The 26707-nt window shown below is 38.9% G+C and overlaps 1 protein-coding gene across 5 annotated transcripts in view; it reads right to left on the reverse strand.

Moving 5' to 3' along the window:
• Positions 1-26707, reverse strand: part of FARS2 (phenylalanyl-tRNA synthetase 2, mitochondrial) — a 540234-nt gene that overhangs the window by 352050 nt on the left and 161477 nt on the right. For all 5 annotated transcript variants that reach the window (XM_070403451.1, XM_070403450.1, XM_070403449.1 and 2 more), the window contains one exon: positions 10228-10359. In XM_070403451.1, the coding sequence (XP_070259552.1) occupies positions 10228-10359 (132 nt within the window). The remainder of the gene's footprint in view (positions 1-10227; positions 10360-26707) is intronic.

Genomic DNA, 26707 nt, shown 5'->3' on the forward strand with positions numbered 1-26707 from the left:
ATGTTAGCCTTTGAGTTTGACATGTGTGGTGTACACAATTTACCACTGATAATTTCCAGCATACAGTCCAAAACTGTTTGACAAAGAATAAGGACAATGTGACCAATTCTTCATAGCAGTCCATCTTGAGATGACCCAGATGCAGGAACTATCAGAGAGTTTTAAAAAAATTTTTCATATGTTTTTATTGAAGAGGAAGGAAGAGAAACATTGATGATGAAAAAGAATCATTGATTGGCTGCCTTCTGCATACCCACTAGTGGGGATCAAGCCAGCAACCCAGGCAGTGCCCTGACCAGGAGTCAAATCCTGACCTCCTGATTCATGGGATCAGCGGAACCCCAGCAGCCAGCTAACCTACTGGTCGGAGTGTCTGCCCCCTGGTGGTCAGTGAGCATTATAGTGACTGGTTGAACAGTCAGACACTTAGCATATTATGCTTTTATTATATAGGATGAACAACTGAGACAAAAGATAGAAAAAGTGAGTCAAGTCGTGGGATCTTCTGGGATAAAATAAAAAAATCTAACATGGTTGTAATTTGAGTTCCAGAAGCAGAAGAGGAAGAAATTGAAACAGAAAAGTTATCTAAAGAAGTAATGATCAGAAACTTACCAAAATTGGTGAAAGACATAAATTAGAGATTCAAGTTCAGTGAAACTGAAAACAGATAATCTCAAAGAAAACCACACTTAAATTCATGAAAACCACACTACTAAAAACAAAGATAATGAAATAAACATAGAAAGTAGCTAGAGAAAGATAACACATTACATGCAGGAGAACAAGAAATGAAATGATTAGGAGGTTCTCTACAGAAACCATAAAGGCAGAAGACAATGCAACAACAATATCTTTAAATTGTTGAGAAAAAAGATCTATCAATCCAGAATTCTATATTCGATAAAAATTTCCTTCATAATAAAATATTCTCCCTCTCCCTCCCTCTCTGAAATCAATAAAAATATATTTTTTTAAAAAGAAAAGAAACTCATCCCCAGCAGACATGTTTTGTAAGAAATGCTAAGGGACGCTTTCCATACTGAAAGGCAAAATTACCAGAAGGAAGCATGGATCTTCAGGAATGAAAAAGAATAAGAGAAATAGTAAATAACCAGGTAAATATAAAATAACAGTTTTCCTCTTAAGTTCTTTAAAATGCATATTTAAAGCAAAAAGTTTTAACAGCAAATGGTGAAGTTTCCAATGTATACAGACAAAATACATGTAACTTAAACAACATAAGGTAACTGAGGAGGGAGTAGGTAAGGCAAGAATGTGTATTTTAATGTAAATTAAACAGACTTCAAGAAAGTATGGATATTTCACAATGATAAAAGGGGCAATTCCTGCAGAAAACATACCATTTATAAAAATGTATGCACCTAATATTATAGCTTAAAAAATGAAAGAAAATTTAATAAGAGCAAAATAGACAAATCTATAATCATAGTAAAAATTTTATCACTCTTTTTTGAGAAATTGGTAGAATACCAAGGCCAAAAATATCAGTTTACATAGAAGAGCTAAACACAATTCAATTACATTGATCTATTTGACATTTATAGACCATTCTACTCTTAGGTTTTCTCCTCAAGAGAAATGGAAACATATGACCACACAAAGACTGTTGTACAAATATTCAAAAGAGCTTTATTTGTAATAGTACAAAACTGGGAACAACCTAAAAGTCCATGAATAAGTGAATGGATAAACACATTTTGAAACAATACTCAAAACAAAAAGGAAAGAATTGAAACATATAATATTGACAGATACATGTAACAACATTAACATATCTCAAAATCAGTATGCTGAGGGAAAGAAATTAAGTATAAAGAATACATACTGTATGATTCACTTATATAAAATTAGAAAAGCCAAAGTAATCTATAATGACAGAGTTAGATCAGTGGTTACCTGGAGACAGGGATAGAAGGAGGAAAGATTAGAAAAACTGCAAAAGAATACATTGTTTTGTAATGAAAATGTTTATTATCTTGATTATGATGATGGTTTTACAGGTATATACATATGTCAAAAATTAATCAAGTTGTACACTTTAAATATGTGTAGTTCATTTAACTAGAGTCCCAGTACACTGATTCATGCATGGGTGGGGTCCCTCGGCCTGGCTGGCAATCGGAGCCATTGGGGCTGGCCGGTCGGGGGAGGGACCTCAGGAGGTTGGCTGGCCACAGGAGGTTGGCTGTGAGAGCGCACTGACCACCAGGGGACAGCTCCTGCATTAAGCGTCTGCCCCCTGGTGGTCAGTGCATAGTCATAGTGACCCGTTGACTGGTCGTTTGGTCGACCAGTTGTAACAATTGCTTAGGATTTTATATAGATAGATAGATTGTACCCCAAAAGTAAGGAAAATATTCTACCTATCCTAAGCACAGAGTTTTTGAGGCATGGTCTGAGTGCAGGTTATTCACAAGAATTATCCAAGATATTTGTTTAAAATGCACATCTTGGTCCCCCATCCCAGACCTATAGAATCGGACACTCTATGAACTGACATTTTACATAAGCTCCTCAGGTGATTACTAGGCACACATTTGACAACCACTGTTTAAGATCCAGTTCAAATGCCATCATCTCTATGATGCCTCCCCTGATTTTAGTGAAAGGCAGAGTTCCCTCTTCACATCCCCCGAAGCCCCATCTCAAGAAAGGCACTTATGCTACCATGCTCCAATTATAGTCTTACCTTCCCTACTACACTTGAAATTTTACAGCGAGAAATCACATATATCGATTTCTGTGCCTTCTTTGTCTAGCACAGCTCCTCACACACAAAAGATGCTAAGTATAGGAATGGCATGTCTGGTGTATGTAACACAATGCTGGTACAGTCTTGTCCCATGCCACCCATAAGTTCACCAACTTAGATCAATAACACTGAATGAAATAAATGTGTCTAGAAGCTGTAGAGACTGTCTACCAAAAAGAAGAATAGACTGGAAATAGTTTTACACTTACATAGGAAAGGAAGCATTAGGTATGCCAACTAGATACCCCCAAAAAAGATAAAGGACATAACCCTTTGCAAACAGCACGTTATTCTCAGATATATATTTCAAATATCCGTATCAACCATATTCCATCCTGAATGTAACCAGGACAAGAGCTTGGTATTTCTTCTCCAATCCCTCACTCATCCCCCTTCTGCACCCTGTATCTCTACTACAAATACCTGTCATCATGTATTTTTGTCTGTGTGTACTGTGCTATTTTCAAAGCAAAAACAATACTTCTTTGCTTTTCTATAGCCTTAGAAATAATTCAAAAAATACGTGACAAGCAAATGAACAAAACAACAACAAAAAAAGACTGTTTAAAACTTGAAGCTGTTCATGTACATATTTAGTTTTATCCAAAAGAGGCAATTTTAAAATTTTAATGAAGAGATAAAGAAGGTGATTCCATTTTTTAAAAGTTATTTTCCACTATAGAGCCTTTTATCCCCCTGGCCTGTGCACAATCTTCTAAATTTCACAGGGGCTCAATAAATGAATGGTATATTCCTTCCTGGCACAATCATGACCCATGGTCACCCTGGTGATAGTTTTAGATGTTCATGCTCCACATATTATCTGAAAAGACATTAGCAGCCTGAGTCAACCCATGGGGAAATAAGTGTGCAGTATTTGGGGATGTGATACCTTACTGTCCTCAAAAAATCTCTTCAAAGAAAAAAGAACAATCACATTATGACAACAATCACCACCCACCTCACAACTACTAAATCTAAGGGTCTGAAAGCAATGGTAAAGACACTATAACTTAAAGAATTAAAGTAAAATTATGTAAACTATCTGGAAAAACCTTATCTTAATCTGTACACAAAAACACATATCTGCCATGGTCAACTTAAATGCGCAATGAAGTGTTTTCATTGACTATTCAAATAGCAACCTGATTTCATGCTATTAATTAAGTGCTCTCTACCACAGATTACATACATTGGTGGCACTGCCCTTCTTTAGTGGTAACAAATAACTACAGAACAAATAGAGTTGTTTTGTTTGCTGTTGTTTGTTCCGTTTGATTGCAGTTCTTCATTCTATGTGAAGATAATTTATTTGATACTAATTTCTAGCCACTTCAAAATCATGAAACTTACTATACAGGAGGCACAACATAGTAGTTAACTGTTGTCAGAAAGACCTGGGCAAGTCACATTACCACATCTAGGTGTTTGATCCTGATCACCTTTCTCAGGTTCTGTAAAATCTCCAGCTCTACCTCAGAGCCTTGTTACCAAGATAAAATAAAAGAAAGCATGTTAAGTCATTAGTGAGATGCAGGCACACAGTAAACTGGGCTACACTGATGTCTGCTATATCATGGCTGCTTCAGTTTCTTTGGTCTATAGTTATTTCATCATTTACCTGCACCTCTTTAAGAACTTTAAAGGAGGAGAATTTGCCCAGCCGGTGTGGCCCAGTGGTTGATCCATGACCAAGAAGTCATTGGTTAGATTCTGGGTCAGGGTCCATGCCTGGGTTGTGGGCTTGATCCCCAGTAGGGGATGTGCAGGAGGCAGCCAATCGATGTTTCTATCTCTTTCTCCCTTTCCCTTCCTCTCTCTCTAAATTTAATTAAAACATATTTTTTTTTAAAAAAGTATAAAGAAGGAGAATCTACAACCATCAACTTTATTGTTTCTTTTTTTAAAAAAATATATTTTTATTGATTTCAGAAAGGAAGGGAGAGGAAGAGGGAGATAGAAACAATCAATGGGCCTTTCAGTCTGCAGGGCAATGCTCTATCCACTGAGCCAAACCGGCTAGGGCTTTATTGTTTCTTAGAAGTTCTATTTAAAAAGGGGGGAAAGCCCTAATGGGTTTGGCTCAGTGGTTAGAGCGTTGGCCTGGGACTGAAAGGTCCCAGGTTCACTTCCGGTCAAGGGCACATGCCCGGGTTGTGGGCTCAATCCCCAGAAGAAGGCGTGCAGGAGGCAGCTGATCAATGATTCTCTATCATCATTGATGTTTCTATCTCTCTCTCCCTCTTCCTTCCTCTCTGAAATCAATAAAATATATTTTAAAAAATTAAAAGGCAGGTAATCGAGGGGAGAGAATGTAAGGGAAGAAAATGTAGGAGAATTAGAGGGATGAATTGTACATAGTCTTTCTCTATATCGTAGAAACTCAGAAATAACAAAAAATAAGCTGCAATTACAATTGTCTGTGGTTAGTGACTGTCAGACACAGTTTAAAAATATAACTATATATGTCAAAACACATTCGAGTCTGAGAACACATAGCAGAACTTTGTCATAACTTCAAGTTCAAGTAGCAAAGCCTACAAAGAATTTCTGTTCTAAAACTGTCTCTTCTTCCTTTTCGTTAGTGTCTCTCTCTCTTTCTCTCTCTCTTCCTCTCTCTCTCTCGATATGTGATTTAAATTATATGTGTACAATTTCCTAGTAACTTAAAACACATCCTACCACCACTGTGAATCTCTCAAACCTATTTGCATCTTAGGTGTCTTCTTTTTTCCCCCATTTTGCCATTTCCTTCAAGAATACCTGATGTGCTGATCTAATTGTAGAACAGCAGTCTCATTAATGTGCAATAGTGATTTGGAAACCTGCTTCAGTTAACTATTTTCAGCAAATTACTGTGTGAATAAACCTCATAAAAACCCACCAAGGATATTGGAAAATGTACAAGGAAGCACAATTCCAAGTGACAACTAATGTGCAAGCTGCTCATCCCCTGATTTACTTTCTTCGTTCTGGCCCCTGACACCAAGCATTCCTGGGAGAAGGATACCTAGGATTCCTTCAAATCTTTGTCTATAAACAAAATAGTCAGATTCATTTTTGCTTTTACTTCCCTTGTCTTTGAGGTCAAATTCATAAAGTTCTTAGACCAAAGTCTATAAATTTAGTACTTAGGTTTTCTTCCATGTAATTTATTGTTTCAGGTCTTATATTTAGGTCTTTGATCCAATAGATTATAACAAAATGCTCAAGTTCACTAGCTATTAGGGAAATGCAAATCAAACTATAATAAGATCCCATCTCTGACCTGTTAGAATAGCTAATATCAATAAGACAAGTAATAAAAAGTGTTAGAGAGGTTATAGAGATAAAGGAACCCTCATTCACTGCTGGTGGGAATGTAAGCTGGTATAGCCACTTTAGAAAAGAGTATGGAGGTTTCTCAAAAAATTAAGAATAGAGTTATATGACCCAGCAACCTCTCTTCTGATATCTTCCCAAAATTTTTAAAAATATTTATTCCTAAAGATACAGGGGCGGGCAAAGTATGTTTACAGTTGTTTGTATGAAAAAAATATAATACAAGAATAAATAATAAAACAAGAATAAACTCTGTGTTTTGCACACTTACAACTATAAACCTATTTTTACCAACCCCTGTATATAGACCCCTATGATCATTGCAACATTATTCACAGTGCCCTAGACATGAAAATAACCAAAATGTTCTTTAATAGATGATTGGATAAAGAAGATGTGGTACATATGTACAATGTAATATTACTCAGCCATAAGAAAAGATCAAAAACTATGTGTGACAATATGGATAGATCTTGAGAATATCATGCTAAGTGAAATAAGTCAGACGGAAAATGTCAAAAACCATATGATTTCATTCACAAGTGAAATATAAAACTGAAAACAGTAAATGAACAAACAAGACAAACAAACAAATAAAAACTCATAGACACAGACAACAGCATGGTGATTACCAGAGGGGAAGGGGAATGAGGGAACAGTAGTAAAAGGTAAAGGGGGTCAAATATATGGTGACAGAAGGAGATTTTACTTCGGGTGGTGAACACACAACCAATATACAGATGATGTATGATGGAATTGTATACTTATTAACCAATGTCACCCCAGTAAATTTAATTTAAAATAAAAATGAGAAATAAAATGAAAGCAAAACTAAAAAATAAAATAAAAACACCATAGAAGTATTTGAAGCTAGCTCCTACTCAAGAAGAGATTAAATCTTACATAGATGCCCTCGATATTTTGTTTTCTATTAAGATGCTTATTCATCTATAGAGCTGATTTTTCTGTTTCTTAATACTCTTAATTTTCCTGTTCCCTCACAAATCAATCACTCAATCTAGAATCAGAGATCCTGAGATGACTAAGATCAGAGGTAATCTAGTTCCAGTTGGTTATAAATCATTTCTGTAATATGCAGATCAGCCTCTGTTTAAATATTTCCTATTATGGGGTATCTCTGTTGATAAATAGCTCTAGTCATTTGAAAATTTTTGAAAATTATCAATTTTTACTGAATGTTTACTAGCTGCCAGACCCTCCATTAATCCTCATAATAAAACGTTAAGGAAAGAGTCACTGTGCCCATTTTAACACATTGCGGACAGATCACGAGAATTCTTGCTTCATATTACACAGTGTTTTACAAAGTATCATACTTTAAAAAGATATTAGTTTGTAAGAACATGTAATAAATAACTTCAAAATGCAATGGGTATTTAATTTTAAAGCGTGCCTTTAACATTTATGTAAAACTTGTTCAATAGAAACTTATCTGGCCACTGGGTAAAGCTAGCAATAAAACTACTGGTCCACAAGGTGTTAATATGAGAACATCAAGACTCTTAGGGGTTAAGCAACTTGCCTGAAGGCACACAGCTGTCAACTGACAGAACCCAAAATCAGGCCACAAAACTTTTACCCTCAGGCTTCAAAATTTTTAAGCTCAAAACTTATGCGCAGGCCCTAATTTGTGATCTCTGTGCTCCCTCTTCTCTAATACAGATCTACAAGTATTTGAAAAGTATCCAAGAAACATGTGGCAGAGTGCAGGGCTTCCCCCAAAGCCTTCCTAGGCAGAATGGAGAAGAATCTGAGCTGACTGAGTCCAGGCCCTGCAGGTGAGGTTACCTAAGAGTAAGAAGGGAAGGCCAGGTCTCTGGTCTCCCAGCCCAAATATACAAACTCCTGCACTTCACTGCCACCTCATCTCTTCCATCTTACTCTGCCCTTATTCTCTAACCTCATGATGTTATCTATGGTCTATCCCAGTGGTCAGCAAACTCATTAGTCAACAGAGCCAAATATCAACAGTACAACGACTGAAATTTCTTTTGAGAGCCAAGTTTTTTAAACTTAAACTATATAGGTAGGTACATTGCTATTAACCTACCTATATAGTTTAAGTACTGTTGATATTTGGCGCCTCCCCCGTGCTGCGTATCCCGCGGCCCACCTGCGCCACGTCTCCCGTCGCCCGACCACCGACACCCCCCACTTCTTCTAAAGCCACTTCTTCAAAATAGACTCGCCCAGGCCAAAAACCGACTTCTGTGCATGGGCCACGAAGTTTTAATCACACTGTACATGCGCGCCCGCATGTGGTATTTTGAGGAAGGGCCACACTCAAGGGGCCAAAGAGCCACATGTGGCTTGCGAGCCACGGTTTGCTGACCACTGGTCTGTCAACATTTCTTAGTCACCAAGAAGGGCTGCTCTTCTCCATTCTGCTGTAGGAAGCCCTGTGACCAACCCTGAACCCAGACCCACTGGCCTCCAACACCACAGAGCAAATGTCCTTCTACAGAAGCTGAGTGGGGATTAAGTGGGATATAGGGGCAGAGTGCACTTTGCAATATGCATCACTTCCACTCCAGTTACTATTTATGTGATCAGACCCTGCTCAAATCTCAACTGAGTTCCCAGAAAGGATTTATACTCTGAAAAAACATGTTTTAAATTAAATTCAAACGGCGACTTTTTAAATATTTTATGATATAAAAATGCTTCTAAGCCATTTTAATTACTGGTTGTTGATAAATGACTTATCACTCTGAAACATGCTATTTTTTAGATCCAGGTATTCAAGTATTGTTCACTGTATAAAAATCCTTATCTGTATCTATTTTTAGATGACTTCAAACCTGCTTCTAATGACAGTTCTTATGAAGGAAAGCTTGAGACTGACAAAGGTGAATAGGTGACAGTAACTCTACCAAGTATAAAAATGAGGAATGTTTTTGCAAGATTTCCAATAAATTAATTAATTTGTTTCTTTACTATGTTTGTGACTTGGTTGACTAAGAGTTGGGGTTTTGTTTTGTTTTTATTTAAGTATGGAAGACATTATAAAACTCACAGCTCACCCCACCTGGTTTGGCTCAGTGGATATAGCGTTGGCTTGCAGACTAAAGGGTCCTGGGTTCAATTCCAGTCAAGGGCACATGCCTGGGTTTTGGGCTCGAACCCCAGTAGGGAGCGTGCAGGAGGCAGCCTATAAATGATTCTTTCTCATCACTGATGTTTCTATCTCTCTCTCCCTCTCCTTTCCTCTCTGAAACAAAAATTTAAAATTAAAAAATCACAGCTCTGAAATTAAGTTTAGAAATAATCATTTTTATTAAGCAATGGTCCTGCAGAGAAGAGCTGGAAAGATCTTTCTTAAGTACCTATATATAGAATTTAATCAGAGATCCCGTCTTCCAACTTATCCTCAATCAGGTGGCATTATCAACATTGAGAGCCTCTTAAACTTGGGTTGCGGGTGAATTTCCCGCCAAAATATAAGATGGCGCGTTAAAATGCCTATATCTTTTGAAGTATGGGTTCGATTGAAATGAAATATTTGGTAATACGCAGTTACAATCGGCCCGAGTTTACACGTTTCCCGCACTCCACCGCAAATCTATATGAACCGAGTTTAAGACGGCTCCCGCGGAGTACGCGCAATTCACGCGAGCCGACTTAACTCGTTTCCCGCAACCCAAGTGTTAAGTATTTTTATAGTGTGTTTTATTGTATTTATGATATATCTGTTAAATTTAGGCATTATTCTAAATGCAATATGAACAAAAAAGGATAATACATTGGCTTTGTTCTTAATTAGTTTGGAACACAAACAGCACTCATATATGACATGCATCAAACATTGGTGGGCCAATTAAAAAGCAACATACCAATAAAGACGAAATGACGAAGTACAAATTGAACAGCAAAGTGCTGACAAGAAAGATCTCCAAAAACAGAAACCATTACAAAATTAAATGTGAGAGATTAAGTTCTTCTAGAGTTGAGTGTCGGAGATAAGTCTGGAGGGCACTATGAGGAAGATGGTAAGGCTATCCCTACAGGAATATGTAAATGCCTATGTAAATGAGTGTGTAAATAAGGTTAAAGGAGAGGAGAGTGGTTTTTAAGAGAGCCTGTAAATAAAATGTTGGATTCTTTTCTACCTGAATTTACCAGTTGTTGTTCCATCACTCCACAGCCAAGAACTTCTAGCCATTCTCCTTGGAAGTTGATCTCCATCTCGAAGGAAGGGTGAGTAAAAGGAAAGTAGCAGTCTACCCATCTAATGTCCAGACCTGCAAAGATACCAAATAAAAATAGTGTTAAAAGGCAGTCTGCCCATTCTTGGGATCAGGTTTATCCTTTGGCTAATGACACCAATTTCTACATTCTGACTAAAACAAATAGCAAACAAATTAATTTGCAACATGTTAGGGGGAGGCAATAAATCTTAAAACTTGTAAAAAACTGGGTATGTCTTTTCCAATATGAAAAACACTTTGTGCAGTTCCGGGACTCTCTAAAGCCAAATCAATCTCCTGTCAAATCCGTGCAAGTACCTGGCAGGTGAAAAAATTAGGTCAAGATCATGGGAAAGCAGGTAATTCTACTAGTTTCTATAAATGTAAATAGCATCTTTTCAGAGTTAAAGTAAAAATATTTTACTGTATTGCCCTTCAAACTTGCATATCAACAACATGGCCAATGTAGAATAAACCAATTAATTTTCATTTTCCTAATTTTTAAATTAAAGTTTATGAGCTAATAAAAGTTAAAATAAGATCAGCTGAATTTAAGCAAAACATTTAAAAAGTCAAAACTTTTTTTTACGATCAGATCCTGATCAGTTCCTAACCAGAACTCCGACCAGAACTTTGGCTGGAGATCCTGGCTAGAGGTCCTGACTAGGCTGCTGATCAACTGAAGGCTGTCTTCGTGTCATTCCTTCTTCGCCGACTCCGTCCACACCTTTGGGGACCCCTGGACCCGCTGGGATTGGACCCCAGCAACTGGCGCCCAACGTGGGGCATCAAGGCAGTCAAGAGAGTAATCAATAATGAAGAGGCTGCCGATATCCTAATCAAACAACTGGCTTTTGAAAATGCTAATAATACCTGTCAGGCTTGGAGAAACCAAGATGGCGGCATAGGTAAACACGGGAGTTTGCTGCCTCGAACAACCACTTCAAAAATACAACTAAAAGACGGAACGGACATCATCCAGAACCACAGGAAAGCTGGCTGAGTGGATGTTCTACAACTAGGAGGAAAGAGAAAAGCATACCGAGGCTCAGAGGAGGCGCAGTGCTGAAGTAAAATACTAAGGTTCGGAGTGCATGTGGAGCAGGCTGGAGGCTGAGGGCGTGGTTGTTTTCAATCGGGAGGGAGTCTCAGGCTCTGAGCTCCAGTTCCGGGCGAGTCTCTAAGGACCCAGACTCATACGGGAGAAGCGGGACTGTCTGGCATCGCTCAGAACCCTAGGGCAGCTTTCTCTCCGTGGGGCTTGCAGCGACTACTGGGACACTGAGAAGCAGAGCCTCTGAGGGCAAGACTGAGAGCAGCCATAATTGCTAATCCCGCCCTGTTGATCCCGTGGGACCCCGCCCCGCCCAAGCCCTGCAGGGAGGCTTTTGCTGGATAGCCTCAGGCAAAGGCTAGATTAGCACCTCCCTAGAGATCCAGGAGCCAGGAAGCCCAGAGGTCAGAGTGGGACCATCCAGCTTTAAGCTCCGTGGAACCATAAAAGACACACTCAGGAGGCAGACTCAGTGAGCACCAAAGCCCCATCGAAGCAAGTCTAGCCCCAGAGGGGTGTCTCCAGCACAGAAGCTCTCCCACCGCAGACACAGCTGATTCTCACAGCCAATTGACCTGGAGGTCAATTCCTCACAGTGATAACTACAACAATCAAGGCTTAACCACAACAAGACTGTGCACAAAGCCCACAAGGGGGTGCACCAAGAGTGTCTACCTTAGGTAATTGGGACACTTAGCACAGAAAGGCACTCTATCGACACAGCGAAGCATAAAAAAATGCCGAGACAAAGAAACAGGACACAAACGACAGAATTGGAGGAAAGCAAACTGTTGGATACAGAGTTCAAAACCACACTTTTAAGGTCTTTAAAGAACTGTTTAGAAGCCCTCGAAAAGACTGGTAAGACCGCCGATAAATGTAGTGAGATCCTCAAGAAATCTAATGAGACCCTCGATGTTGTGATAAAGGACCAACTAGAAATTAAGCATACACTGACTGAAATAAAGAATATTATACAGACTCCCAACAGCAGACCAGAGGGTTGCAAGGATCAAGTCAAAGATTTGAAATACGAAGAAGCAAAAAACACCCAACCGGAAAAGCAAAATGAAAAAAGAATCCGAAAATATGAAGATAGTGTAAGGAGTCTCTGGGACAGCTTCAAGCGTACCAACATCCGAATTATAGGGGTGCCAGAAGATGAGAGAGAGCAAGATATTGAAAACCTATTTGAAGAAATAATGACAGAAAACTTCCCCTACCTGGTGAAAGGAATAGACTTCCAAGTCCAGGAAGCGCAGAGAACCCCAAACAAAAGGAATCCAAAGAGGACCACACCAAGACACATCATCATTAAAATGCCAAGAGCAAAAGACAAAGAGAGAATCCTAAAAGCAGCAAGAGAAAGAAAATCAGTTACCTACAAGGGAGTACCCATACGACTGTCAGCTGATTTCTCAACAGAAACTTTGCAGGCCAGAAGGGAATGGCAAGAAATATTCAAAGTGATGAATACCAAGAACCTACAACCAAGACTACTTTATCCAGCAAAGCTATCATTCAGAAGTGAAGGCCAGATAAAGAGCTTCACAGATAAGAAAAAGCTAAAGGAGTTCATCACCACCAAACCAGTATTATATGAAATGCTGAAAGGTATCCTGTAAGAAGAGGAAGAAGAAGAAAAAGGTAAAGATACAAATTATGAACAACAAATACACATCTATCAACAAGTGAATCTAAAAATCAAGTGAATAAATAATCTGATGAACTGGTGATTGTAATAGAATCAGGGACATAGAAAGGGAATGGACTGACTATTCTTGGGGGGCGAGGAGAAAGGGGTGTGGGGGTGAGTGAAGAGATTAGACAACAATCGTGCACCTATGGATGAGGACAGTGGGTGGGGAGTGAGGGCAGAGGGTGGGGTTGGAACTGGGTGGAGGGGAGTTATGGTGGGAAAAAAGAGTAACTAATGTAATAATCTGAACAATAAAGATTTAATTTAAAAAAAAAACAACAAAACTTTTTTTTACAGATGACTGCTAAACATACTTCTAAAGAAACAAAGTGCATGCTAAATGGCAGAATGAATTTCTCAATAAGCAATCATAAATATGGTCTTATAACAATGATACTATCTAACAAAGGAAAAGACTAATGAATTCAAAGCAAAGCCTGCAAAGCACAGAGATTACTAAAAGCAGAGAAATCAGATGAGAAGATGCCCAATGTGAAAAACACACACAAAAGTGGGCAAATCACCTATGGTCTACAGCAGGGATGGCGAACCTATGACACGCGTGTCAGAGGTGACACGCGAACTCATTTTTTTGGTTGATTTTTCTTTGTTAAATGACATTTAAATATATAAAATAAATATCAAAAATATAAGTCTTTGTTTTACTATGGTTGCAAATATCAAAAAATTTCTATATGTGACACGGCACCAGAGTTAAGTTAGGGTTTTTCAAAATGCTGACACACCGAGCTCAAAAGGTTCGCCATCACTGATCTAGAGTCTAGACTAGACCCTATGCTCCTTTCACTCTGGGTCATGATCTTTCTCTTCTTTGAGGCAACATTCCTGATTATGTTTCTCCATGGTAACACGCCCCTCTGTGAATTGAAAATACTGTCTTTTCTCATCCAAGAATATTTGCATTTAAAACCTAGTGGGAATCAGAATGTGAAATAAATAAAAATAATAACAAAACTTGCTTCCATTTATTGAGCATTTACTATGCCTACCTCTATCATCTCATTTCATAAATAGGGAGAAAAACTATTAGAAAAGTCAGTGTCTTGCCCAAAGGTACACAGCTAGCAAATGACTAAGCTAAACCCAGGTCTGCCTGACTCCAAAATTCCTACTCTTGACAATTAAAACATTTCCCGGCCCATCAAAAAAGATATTTCAAGAATTGAAAATCCAATGAGAAGGGAATTATGAGACAAGGGGATCTTTCCTATGCCCCGAATTACATAGAAGAAGGTGATTTTCCTTTCATTGTTCTGTTTTAGATGTATTTATTTTCTAGTTCCCTGCTATCTGAGGCAAGTGAATAACTGACTTCTGTTTAGAATAGTAATATAATATTTCCCCTTTATTATACATGTAATATAATAGACAAATATTAAACTGCACATATTGTGTATAATTTGACATATGTTGACATATGTAAATATCCATGAAACTGTCATCACAAATACAATGAACATATATCCATCACCCCCAAAAGTTTCCTCATGTCCTTTTGTAATTCTATCTGCCCATCGCCCCTACCTTTCTTTTCTCCTCACCTCCACTTTCCCCAGCAACCACTGATCTCTTTTCTGTCACTATAGAGGAGAAAAGTGGAATCATATAGAATATACTCTTTTTTATCTGGCTTTGTTCACCCAATATAATTATCTTAAGATTCACCTAGGTTGCTGTACATATCAATAGCTCATTTCTTTTCATTACTGAGCGGATTTTGCCAACATTTTTTCTAACTGGGAAAAAAAGCTGGTCCTAGTGCAGGCCATTGGAAAAATGTCTACAAATCCCCTGAGTAGTCCAGACTTTTCTATACAGAAGCTCCTATATGCAGACCAACTGCTTATTCCCAATTGAATTCTGGGAAGAAGGTGTTTGTATACCTGTGTGGTTGTCCATCTTTGGGACAAATAATCCCCTACCAATATTCTTTTTTTTTTCTCAAAGATTTCCTTTTTTAACAAACTTTTATTTTTTATACATTTTTTATTAATTCTGGAGAGAGAAGAAGGGAGGAGAGAGAGAAACATCGATGGGAAACATCTATCAGCTGTCCTCTGCACACTCCATACTGGGGAACAAGCCGGCAATCCTGACCAGAAATTGAACCCATGACCTCTTGGTGTATGGGTCGATACTAAACCACTCAGCGACACTGGCTGGGCCCAATATTCTTATTAAAAAGCTCCAGAGACAATTCTGCTGGCAAACAGAAATGTGTGAAGATTTGGGTTATATAACTCCGAAGGCCTGTCAGGAAAAACAATTTTTGTCATTCTTTTTGGAACTCTTGGTAGATATGCACAAATCACCTTCTGAAAACAATTAAAAAAAATTAATTTGGGGTACGTAGCTTTGTATACTTAGCTCAAATTTTACCAAAAGAAAGAAGGGTTAACATGATGATTTTAAATGTCACCTATGTACCTGAGGTGAACACAAATAAATTTTATTTATATGCCCTTATTTTATTCCTTTGGACAGTCTAAATAAATAGCATAGTTTTTATAGCTTTATATCACATCTATAAAATCTTAAGTTTCCCTTAGAGAAAAAAAAAATTAAGAGATTAATAACCCCTCAAAATACAAGTGTTGATTAAAGTGATGCTATTATCAGTGTTTATTAAGACCAAACTAAATCCCTACTGCATGAAGTCTATGGGGAACTGAGCCTCCCTAGAGACAGGACCCATCTGAGCTGTTGGTACTGACGGTGTCATCAACATACAAGGTAGAAGTGAAAAGTGATGTGATGATCTCGTCCTTTCTCTAGAAACCTTCTTTTGCTGAAGGGCTTTTACTTCACTGCTTCTAAAACTAGATAAAATTATAACTTTGGAGTAAAAATGTTTAATGTTGAATAAATTATTTTCTTTTAATTTATTGTAGTTTATTTTATTTTTCCCATTATCATTTATCCCTTCTATGCTCTCTTCCACCTCCCCCCCCCCCCCCCCCCCCATTGAATAAATTCTTAAGATAGATTTTCCACATGTTGGTTGCATCAACCCTTGCTCTTCTTTGGGTCAATGTTGGGGTCCATCCCCAGCAGGTCCAGGGGTCCCCAAAGGTGTGGACGGAGTCGGCGAAGAAGGAATGACACAGAGACAGCCTTCAGTTGATCAGCAGCCTAGTCAGGACCTCTAGCCAGGATCTCCAGCCAAAGTTCTGGTCAGAGTTCTGGTTAGGGACTGATGAGGATCTGATGAGGATCTGATGTTTATTGTCTTGTTACATCTGTATTTATACCAGCCGATTTTAATCCTGTCAATTTCTATTACAAAGGTTAGGGCGTTTCTTATCTCCATTCCAGGGAGTAAAGATTATGTAGCTTAACTACCCGCCTGGCACTTAATTAAGGGGTTGTATCCCCTCCCTAACCTCAGGGAAAAATCCCCACCTGGGGAAACAACCTTTCTCAGAGAGGTGACCTTGGTTAAAACACATGGCACTAAGGAGAGCAAACATATTAAGAACAATACGCTATATATGCCAGGTCCCTTGAAACATATGCTGTGCATATGTTTCTTTCCTGCAGCGACTGTGTCAAGCAGCAAGGATGGACCGGCTTCCGGCAGGTCAAGACCTTAGCCACTGCCCAGCTGGAGTTACTCAGTGGTTGAACATCGACCTATAAACCAGGAGGTCAGATTTCCAGTCCAGTCAGGGCACATGCCCGGGGTTGTGGGCTCAATCCCCAGGAGGGGGCATGATTCTTTCATCGTTGATGTTTCCATCTCTCTCTCCTTTCATCTCTGAAATTAATAAAAAAAAAAATATTTTAAAAAAATACCTCAGTCAACACAGCCCTTGGTTTCTTCTTGCTCTACTAGCCTACCAGTGGCTTTCTCAGTAGCAATGAAAGGTTAATTGTTCCACGCACTGAAAAGGCAAGGAAGTTAGCCAAAGTTTTTCAGAATCCACAAAAATGATTAATATTAATTGATCATATCACAGAAAGTGAGAGAGGAAACACAAATTGTCAAAAATTTTGTCTAATATACCTGGGACGTTTTTAATCCATTTTACTTCCTCAGATCCTTCACTAAAAGTTTCCTTTTTAAATCTATATGACCCTGCAAAGAACGTCAAATTCACAGACCAATCATTTTATTTGTTCTACTACTTTAAAGACATCTTCAGTTCTTCAATTCTGCTTCTTTCACATAAACAGGTAAAAGTCAAAAAGAACAAAATCCCATTTTTCGAGAAGCTTATGGATCCACTTCAAATATAAATGGTTATTATTTCAAACTAAGTTATATTAATGTGCAATTTTTTCCCAAAGACCATATTCTTTTATACATTCTAATAATTTCAGTTACATTAACACATTAACAGTAATTTTTTTAAATCACTGGTCATGAATATTTTTATATTGTCCAAGAAATACACTTACATCTTGTTTTATCCCTCGAACCTCAAAATTACAGTAAGAATTATTATATCAGGTTAAAAAGCATCTTGACATGCATCTTGTATTAAAAGATGTGATACTGAATAATCAGTTCAAAACCCTATTGACTATGGCTTATTTCACATTTCAAGTATCAGGAGTCAATGAAAAAAAAAAATCCACCAAAAACTATGTATTTTTTATAAAACATGTCCAAATAATATAGATTCATTACGCATTAGACTAACCTCCTATTGAGGTGATAAAGGAAAACGAAATGCACTTGTATTATATATATCTAATGAAAAATAATGCCAAAGTGCTTTCTTTCTTTTTTTTTTTTTTTTTGGTTTGGACATAATAATTTATTAAACCATATTCACAAATGAAGCTCAGAGCTTTTTAAAAATTGCCTTAGAACTCTGTGAGATTACATCCAAGAGCCTAGAACCAAGTAGAAGAGCACCTTAGAATTGAAGTCTCAGATTTCTACCTTTTTGCCTGTAAAATCATGGATGGATTAATTAACCTATCTGAGCCCCTGATGTCTCATACCCCCACTGGGTACAATGACAGCTATTCCATCCAGTAGTTTGGTGCAAAGGACCCACAGGAGCTCAGAGGCAGAGATCCTCGTTGGAGTTTTAGGTACTGTTTCTGCTTTCTCTCCTGAATGAGGATGCTGAGTTTGTTCAAGAATGAGGAAAACCCGCAAGAAGCATTCCCTCAGTTGGGACCTCAGAAATGATTAGTAAAAATTTCTTCAGGATAGTAATGTGAGCCCAAATGGAAGAGGTGCAGCGGGAACTCTAATTCTCTCAACTTTGGCAGGATGCTACCTGCCCTTACCTGCCACAGAAAGCCAGGGGCCAGGAAAGGCAGCACTTCATCTTGTTAGCTCTGTGCACCAGCCTCTTGACTTCTTGATTCTTGGCAAGACCAATCGAGGGTATGTCTGAGTGCAGGGTTATGTCTGAGTGTGTGTATGGGGTTGGGAGGAGCGGCTCTTCCCACCACTCCCTGACTCCTATGCAATGTTGCCAGGCATAAGCACTCGGACATACTGTAAATATTAAATAGATGTCATTACATCTTTCCTCCATAGGTCTCATATAAACATAATACAACATTTCATTTCCCTGACTCACTGACTCATTAGTCTTCCTCTGTTTCCCATGTCCCTTATATTTAAAGATGGAACTTTGCTAACAGAACTGCCTCCCAAAGGTGTCAGAAGCTAAATTGTGAAAGGTGAATGGTCCAAACTAGAGCATACACCAGTAATTTTTAGATATCCTACCAAGGCTACTCTCCACTGAAGCAGAAAAAAATTTAAATTGACTATACAAATATACATTCATTTTTCAACAGGTTTTCCCTCTAGTAGTGTCAGAGAGAGTAGAATGTAGCCCTGATGTCAGTACTGCTGCTCCTGCTTTCTGCCAAGGATACATGTCACTGTATGATAACAGGCATCAGTGAGAAGTCTCACATCCCTGTCCCTGTCCCATCCTTCTTCTTCTGGACCTTTAAGGGTAAACTTCTCGAGTTTCCTTTTTATTGCCAGATGGAAGCAAATAGCAAATGCCAACATGTATCTCTGGTTTTCCACCCTTTCTTAGATAAAAGACAGCATCCTCTGCACATTATTCTGCACCATGCTTTTTTTTCACTTAATGACAAGTTCTGGAGGCCCCTCCAGCTGAATACATACAGCATCTCCTCATTCATGTTTGGACTCCTGCATGGTGTTCCATCAAGTGGCCATGACATGTATATATTAGAAGTCACTTACTGATATATATTTGGACTATACACAAGTATTTTGCTATGAAAAATGACGCTGTAACAAACTAGCCTGTTGGGTCAAAGAGTAAATGCTTTTATAATTTTAATAAATATTGCCAAATTGTCCTCTATAGGAGCTGTAGAGGTGACCTTGGTTAAAACATATAGCGCTAAATAGGGGAGCAAACATATTAAGAACAGTATGCCATATACGCCAGGTCCCTTGAAACATATGCTGTGCAGACGTTTCTTCCCTGCAGCGACTGTGTCAAGCAGCAAGGATGGACCGGCTTTTGGCACAGACCAACAGCATGGTTAGCAGTGATGAGGAAGAGGAGGCACATATAGGCCTGAAGCATCCATGTGGGACTATGCACATTGATTCCATTTCCAAAGCCCACCTCACAAGTAGCACAAAGTCATTCACAACTAACAATTCATTACCCATCTAGGGCCTCACAAACTTGCCAATGTCACCACAGTGACTCTTGAGTGTGTCATATATATCCTATGTGTCCACATAGCCACATACTTTGAGTCCAGTACTACAGACTGCTTCATGGAATAAATTCATTCCAACTACAAAGTTAATGCCAAACACCACTGTTCCCTCTCATAGAGGGAAAGAAGGTAATAGAATCTTCTGGTGTAGGACCTCAATGGCACACAGTAGAAGATATTAGCACTATTTCAGCCACAATGACTCCCTTGCTAAGACATACACAAAGTGATCAGGGCAATATAAAAGGCTAGCAATTCTCTCACAATTGGTGATGGTGTAACTGCTGCCACAGTTATTAGTTCTCCAGTGTGTCGAAGTGTTATTTCAGGCTGTTGCCCTGGGACTCCCACTCATAAGAATCCTTTTGATTAAGGTTTGGATCTTATCATTCCTCCACCTCACAATGGGTTTAAAAATGGAGTGTAACACAATTTAATAGCCTCTCATTCTAAATCTGGGTACAGAGCCCAAAGCATTAAGTGATCCCTCCCTGGCTCCACAGCGAGTGGAAAGGGACAACCTAACAGCAACCTGACCTGGGTGTGAGCCACGGCTACAAGCTCTCTGGTCCTCCATCTTCCTCTCCAACCCATTCACAAAGGATGGTTACACAGACAAGACTTGTAGACAGGAGGCTCACACTCCACGCCACAAATCTGGTCACAGAAACTTGGGTGGTTGGGCATAATTATGGGAACAGCAATCATAGGTGTAGAATCAAATCCCAGCTCCTCCACATTTAGCCCACTGACTTCAGGCAAGTGTTTTAACCTCTCACTGCCTCGAGTTTGTTTAAAATAAAAATAATACTTACCTCACCAAGTTTGGAGACAATTCAGTAAAGAAAAGTGTGTAAAAACCTAGCACAGTACCTGACATCTAAAAAATACTCACAAGGTGATTTTTGAATTGAATGTCATCGAAAATCAGATCATAATATAAAATATACCTCATCTTTTTATAAAAATATGAAGGAAAATAAACTTTCTAAATTGCATTCCTAAGGCCATCACCATTTGTTGTTAATTTACTATGGCACTGTGCTAAAATACTTTACATGCCTTCTCTAGTTTAATCCTTAAGCCGATGGAAGGCTGACATCAAACACTGCACAACAATTCTCATTGGTCCCATCTTATAAATAAAGGCACTGTGGCTAAAGCAGTTTATGTATCTAATTTAAGCTAACATGGCTAGTAAATGCCAAGGTTAGAATTCAAAACCAGGTATGTCAGAAAACAAAGCCCTGTGTTGCCCTCGCTAGAACTGACAATGAAAAACTACACTAATTCAGGTTCCCATGCAAAGAGCCCTTAAGAGTCCAAGATGGCACCATCAGTCTCCCAGTTCTTCTAACACATAACAATGACAACTATGAGAGAGACGGAGGGAGGGAGGGAGGGGAAGAGAGAGAGAGAGAGAGCGAGAGAGCAAAAAGGCAAAGTCTAAGTCCAAAGACTTAAAAGAAATACCTCAACAAGCCAAAAAGAGACCAGAAACACAAAAATAGACCCAAACATATATGTTCAATTGATTTTAGAGAAAGGAACAAAGGCAATTAAGTGGAGAAAGGATGGTCATTTCAAGAAATGGTGCTGGAACAACTAGATATCTATATGCAAAAAAAAAACTTCCATCTATACTTCATACCATATATAAAATGTTTTAAAATGATCAGAAACCTAAAATATAAAACTGAAAACTATAACACTTCTAGAAGAAATCAGTACAAAAATATCATCTTTGATTAGAAAACATTTCTCAGAAATCACATCAAAAACATAATTCATAACAAAAAAAATTTATTATATTTCATCAAAATTAAGAATTTCTGACCTTTGAGAAAAACTGTTAAGAGAATAAAGACAGGGCACTGAATGGAAGAAACTATTTGCAAATCACATATCTGATAAAAGACTTATATCCAGAACATATAAAGTTCCAAAAATCAATAATAGGAAAACTGACTTTTTAAATGGGCAAAGGATTTGGGCACTTCACCTAAGAGAACATATATGGATGACAAATAAGCACATGATGCTCAGCATCATTAGTTATTAAGGAAATGTAAGTTAAAATCACAGTCAGATACCACTACACAACTATTGAATGACTACAATTAAAATGACCAACCATACCATATTGGCAAAGATGGCGAGCAATTTCTACTCTCACACAATGCTAGTAGGAATATACAATGGTTCAATCTCAAAATAAGTATACTGAGTAAAAAAAAAAACAAGCCAGGTGAAAGAGAATCTATACTGTAGGATTCCACTTACATATACCTAGAAAATATAGAGTAATTTATAGTAAGAGAAAGCAGATCACTGCTTTATTAGTTTAGTAGAAATATATAACAAATGGGCACAAGGAAACTTTGAGGGTAATGTATATGTTCATTACCTTGACTGTGATGATTTCATCACATTTGCATAAATGTCAAAAGTAAAATTGTATGTTTTAAAATGTTTAGTTTATTGAAAGCCAATTATAATTCAATACAGCTTAAAAAAATAAATTAAAAATGGTCAGCATAATAAGCACTTTTCTCAATTTGTTGGATTTTATAATTAGGAAGTCATTTGTGGCCTCAACAGAAATGGTTAAAATCAACTTGACCTGGGTTGAGCAGAAATGGAAAGGTACACGTCATAACGTATGGCTGAAAGAAAAAGGAAGTAAACAAGCTTCCAGAGAAGGAAAGGAGGTTCAGTGATGGCATTTGTTCGTTTGTTGTATTTGGGGATGAGTCTAAATATATTCTAAACTGATAATTAAGGAAATGAGGTTCTGGAGAAAATAATGGAATGGGAATCAAGAAGAATGGGATCCAGAGGCCAAGCAAGCACAAAGTTGACACCCAGTCACCTAAATTTTCGTAATGAAATTAGATGAGCTTACCCTCTGACAGAGACTAGAAAAGATGAGACTGTTCATGGTCTGGAATAACAGAGAGGGGTTTGTACAGTGAACTGACCAAAGATAAGAAAAAAGGTCCCTACCAAGGTAGACCTGGCTAAGATGGCAGATCATGATTACAAAATCTGAGAAGACAAGAAAAGCAGAAAGAGTAGATTTGGGTATCAATTCAAGGCTGGGTCTATAGTGAGTAGAGCAAGTCAAGCGTTCAACGGACTTGATAACAGAGTTTAGATAACCTTGCTTTGATTAGCCTTTGACAGGGCTAAGGCTAGAAGTGAGGCCAGATGACAAGTGACAGGAATGAATGAAGAAACTGAGCTTTCAGTGAACCTAAGGAGTAGAAAAGGAACTTTCCCTCTCCCATAAATCTTAATGTTTTCCAGGTTACCTGAAAAACTAATACAAGTAGAAACAGTATGCAAAGGTGTAGTTCCTGGCATATTAATTAATTGCCTTGATACAGTACCCCTAAAATTGTAAGTACTTTTTTTCACTGTACGCCAAGACTCATAATTTGGTTTCATTTAACATAAAACCTCCAACAATTTCAACTTCTCATTTCTCTAGTAGGAAATCTATCTGCTATCCCTTTCCCAGCTTTTTAAGTATATTCCAGTTCAATTCAACCATTGCTGTCTCAAGATTTCTCCCAAGAGGTTGCCTTATACCAATTCTTTAGACCAGATCAGTGGTCAACAAACTGCAGCTCTCGAGCCACACGCGGCTCTTCGGCCCCTTGAGTGTGGCCCTTCCACAAAATACCACGTGCGGGCGTGCACATACAGTGCAATTGAAACTTCGTGGCCCATGCGCAGAAGTCGGTATTTTGTGGAAGAGCCACACTCAAGGGGCCAAAGAGCCGTATGTGGCTCACGAGCCGCAGTTTGCCGACCACTGGACCAGACAGTTCAATTCTAGTATATCTTTTTCCATTCAACAGAAATTAAAGAAAAGTAAGGTTATGTCTCTCATCATCTGATTCCTAAGGTGATGTCCTGTTTTCAGTGAGCCTCTCTAAATGCAAGACACTTGCAGAGAACTTGAGTGTGTCAGCCAGTTCTTACCTAAAAGTGGAAGCTGCGTGAACTATATCCAAGAAACAGTGAGCAGAGGCAACTCAGCATTGCCTGAACACAACTGCTTAGCTACTTCACTTTCTAGGAGTACTCTGAGAACAACAAACCTCTCCAAATCAGAAAACACCAGACAGCTCAAAAAACCTGATTTAAAAGTTTTAAAGTAACATGCTTAATTTTTTTTTAATTTGTCAATTTTAGGAACAAAGTAGAACTAACAACTATAAGCCTAATTATTATTCTCAATCATTTTCATCTTGTTTATGTTTTTTTATAATTTGGTTTTTTTTTCAATGACAGTTGACATACAATATTATATTCATTTCAGGTGTACAACACAGTCATTATAAATTTATATAACTTACGATCACTTCATTTATACTAACAAGGATTCGTGTCTAGAGGAAAATATGAAATGATATAGAAGAACTCCTGACAAGAACAACATTCACAGTACAGAGCCCAGAAATGTTCTGGTTGAATGGGATCATATATAGGTCCCTGTGGAGGTTGAGTTGATAGGCAGGTTATTTTGGGGAATCAACACCTATGGAAGAAAGAGGGTGGCAGCAGGGTGGGGCAGAGGAGAAGACCACGAACTGCAATCAGGCCCAAAAAACTTTAAGAGCTGTGGAGTTGAAACAGCCCATCAGAATTGCCCTAAGATGGGGTAGTAGAGTGTTAGGCCAATATCCTGGGCCTTTAGATTCCTGCCACAACCAGTCTTTGCATGTGGGTACCCTAGAAAGGGCATGCCCTTTAGCAAGAAGGCTGCTCACAGCTGAGGCAATTCCCGAAGGACCAGACAGCTGGAGGCCACCTGCACTCCCATCAGCAGGATGCACTCCCATCCTTGGAGGGGACACTGGGAGATGCATGTCAATGACCACCACAAGCTTCTTTTGCTTTTAAACAAATGGGAAGAGACACAACTTGCTCATGGTGACACATCTAGTCAACAGCAGAAGATCACAATCCATTTCTCCTTCAGACTATTCATCTAAACAATGTTATGGGACAAATGCTTTATAAAAGGAAATTGCAATGTTTAGTAAAGAGACTGTGCCAAAGAAGGGTTGTATAAAGCTAAACTAAAATGTCAGGAATCCTAAACTCCTACTTTAGATGCTGTGAGAGAAATGATCTGCCAAATCCCATATAATAAAAGGCTAAGATGCAAATCCACTGAATGGCGGAACGACCAGTAGCTATGGCGCGCACTGACCACCAGGGGGAAGACGCTCAATGCAGAAGCTGCCCCCTGGTGGTCAGTGTGCTCCCACAGGGGGAGCAGTGCTCAGCCAGAAACCGGGCTCACGGCTGGTGAGCGCAGTGGATGTGGCGGGAGCCTCTCCCACCTCCACAGCAGCACTAATGTCCGACTGCCAGCTTAGGCCTGCTCCCTGGGGGAAACGGGCCTAAGCCGTCAGTCAGACATCCCCCAAGGGCTCCCAGACTGTGAGAGGTCACAGGCTGGGCTGAGGGACCACCCCCTGAGTGCATGAATTTAGTGCACTGGGCCTCTAGTCTATATAACAAAAGCCTAAGCGACCATTATGATGGGATGACCAGAATGACAGGTAGCTATGATGTGTACTGACCACCAGGAGGCAGACACTCAATGCAGGAGCTGCCCCCTGGTGGTCAGTGTGCTCCCACAGAGGGAGCAGCCACTCAGCCAGAAGCCAGGCTAATGGCTGGCGAGCGCAGCAGTGGTGGCAAGAGCCTCTCCCGCCTCTACAGCAGCACTAAGGAGCAAAGAGCTGAGCGGTAAGGAGCCTACCGCTAAGGAGCAGCAAGCTGAGCAATAAGGAGCGAGCAGGTGGGCTGTAAGGAGCGAGGGATCCCAGATTGTGAGAGGGATGTCCGACTGTCCGATCCCTGGGCAATCGGGCCTAAGCTGGCAGTCAGACATCCACCGAGGGGTCCCGGACTGAGAGAGGGCACAGTCTGGGCTGAGAGAGATCCCCTCCCTCCCCCCCCCCCCCCCCCCCCCCGCCCGGCCAGTGCACAAATTTTGTGCATCGGGACCACAGTATGGTATAAAATATAGGAGAAACAATTTAGAAATGTTAGAAATAACAGCAGATTCCACAAGCATAAAGGTTATTTTATTTCTAATTCTAAACTGATAACTTCTCTTGTAACAGCCTTAGGATGCTGGTGCAATTGAAATGTTAGCAGAAAATAATAAACTGCTTTGGAGAGTAAAAAAAAAAATACAAAAAACCTGAAACAGCTGTAATAACAACAAACTGCCACAAGGACATAATGTGTTCCAATTTTTAATTTTGCTTTCCAAGAACAAAGAAATACAGCATTCATAATTTTTTAAAGTGAAAAGATTAGACAAATTTATAAAAGCAAATATAAAAAGACTTGCTGAATAACTTTTAGGCCTGCCGAGGCAGTTCCTATTCATTAACTAATTAAAGAAAGACTGAATTTGAGCTTTTAAATGATCTTTGGTACCCAAAATGTAACTGAATATGATGTAGCAATTAGGACTTTGCCACAAACAAGTGATAGGGAGTCAGAGAAAGGAGAGAGTCAGAAAGCCATACCACCTAGGAAGAAGTCCAATTTTTGAACACCATAGCTTTTGTAGGCTTCACAGTCTCGGAAGTACTATTTAAATTATGTCTTTCTATCCTTTCAAAAGAGCGAACCTCTAACGTGGGCTCAGAAGTCAGACCGCCCAGGCTAAAACTGCCTGAAATACTTCCAAGCTGTGTGATCTTCACCTGGCATTGTGTTTCTGTGTCTAGGTTCCTTCATCTACAATATGGAGATTATAACAATACCTACATCATAGGCACAGGTCAAAACAAAAAAAAATCCTTGTAAGAGTGTTTGGCACAGTGTTTTGGCACTGTTAATTATTAGCCCTATTATTGTCATCGTCATTATTATTGTTATTATTAATCTAAATGACATGG

The sequence above is a fragment of the Myotis yumanensis genome, unplaced genomic scaffold (genome assembly GCF_028538775.1).
Source record: "Myotis yumanensis isolate MYYU_CA2020_CCGP unplaced genomic scaffold, mMyoYum1.0.hap1 SCAF_2, whole genome shotgun sequence".
Lineage (NCBI taxonomy): Eukaryota > Metazoa > Chordata > Mammalia > Chiroptera > Vespertilionidae > Myotis > Myotis yumanensis.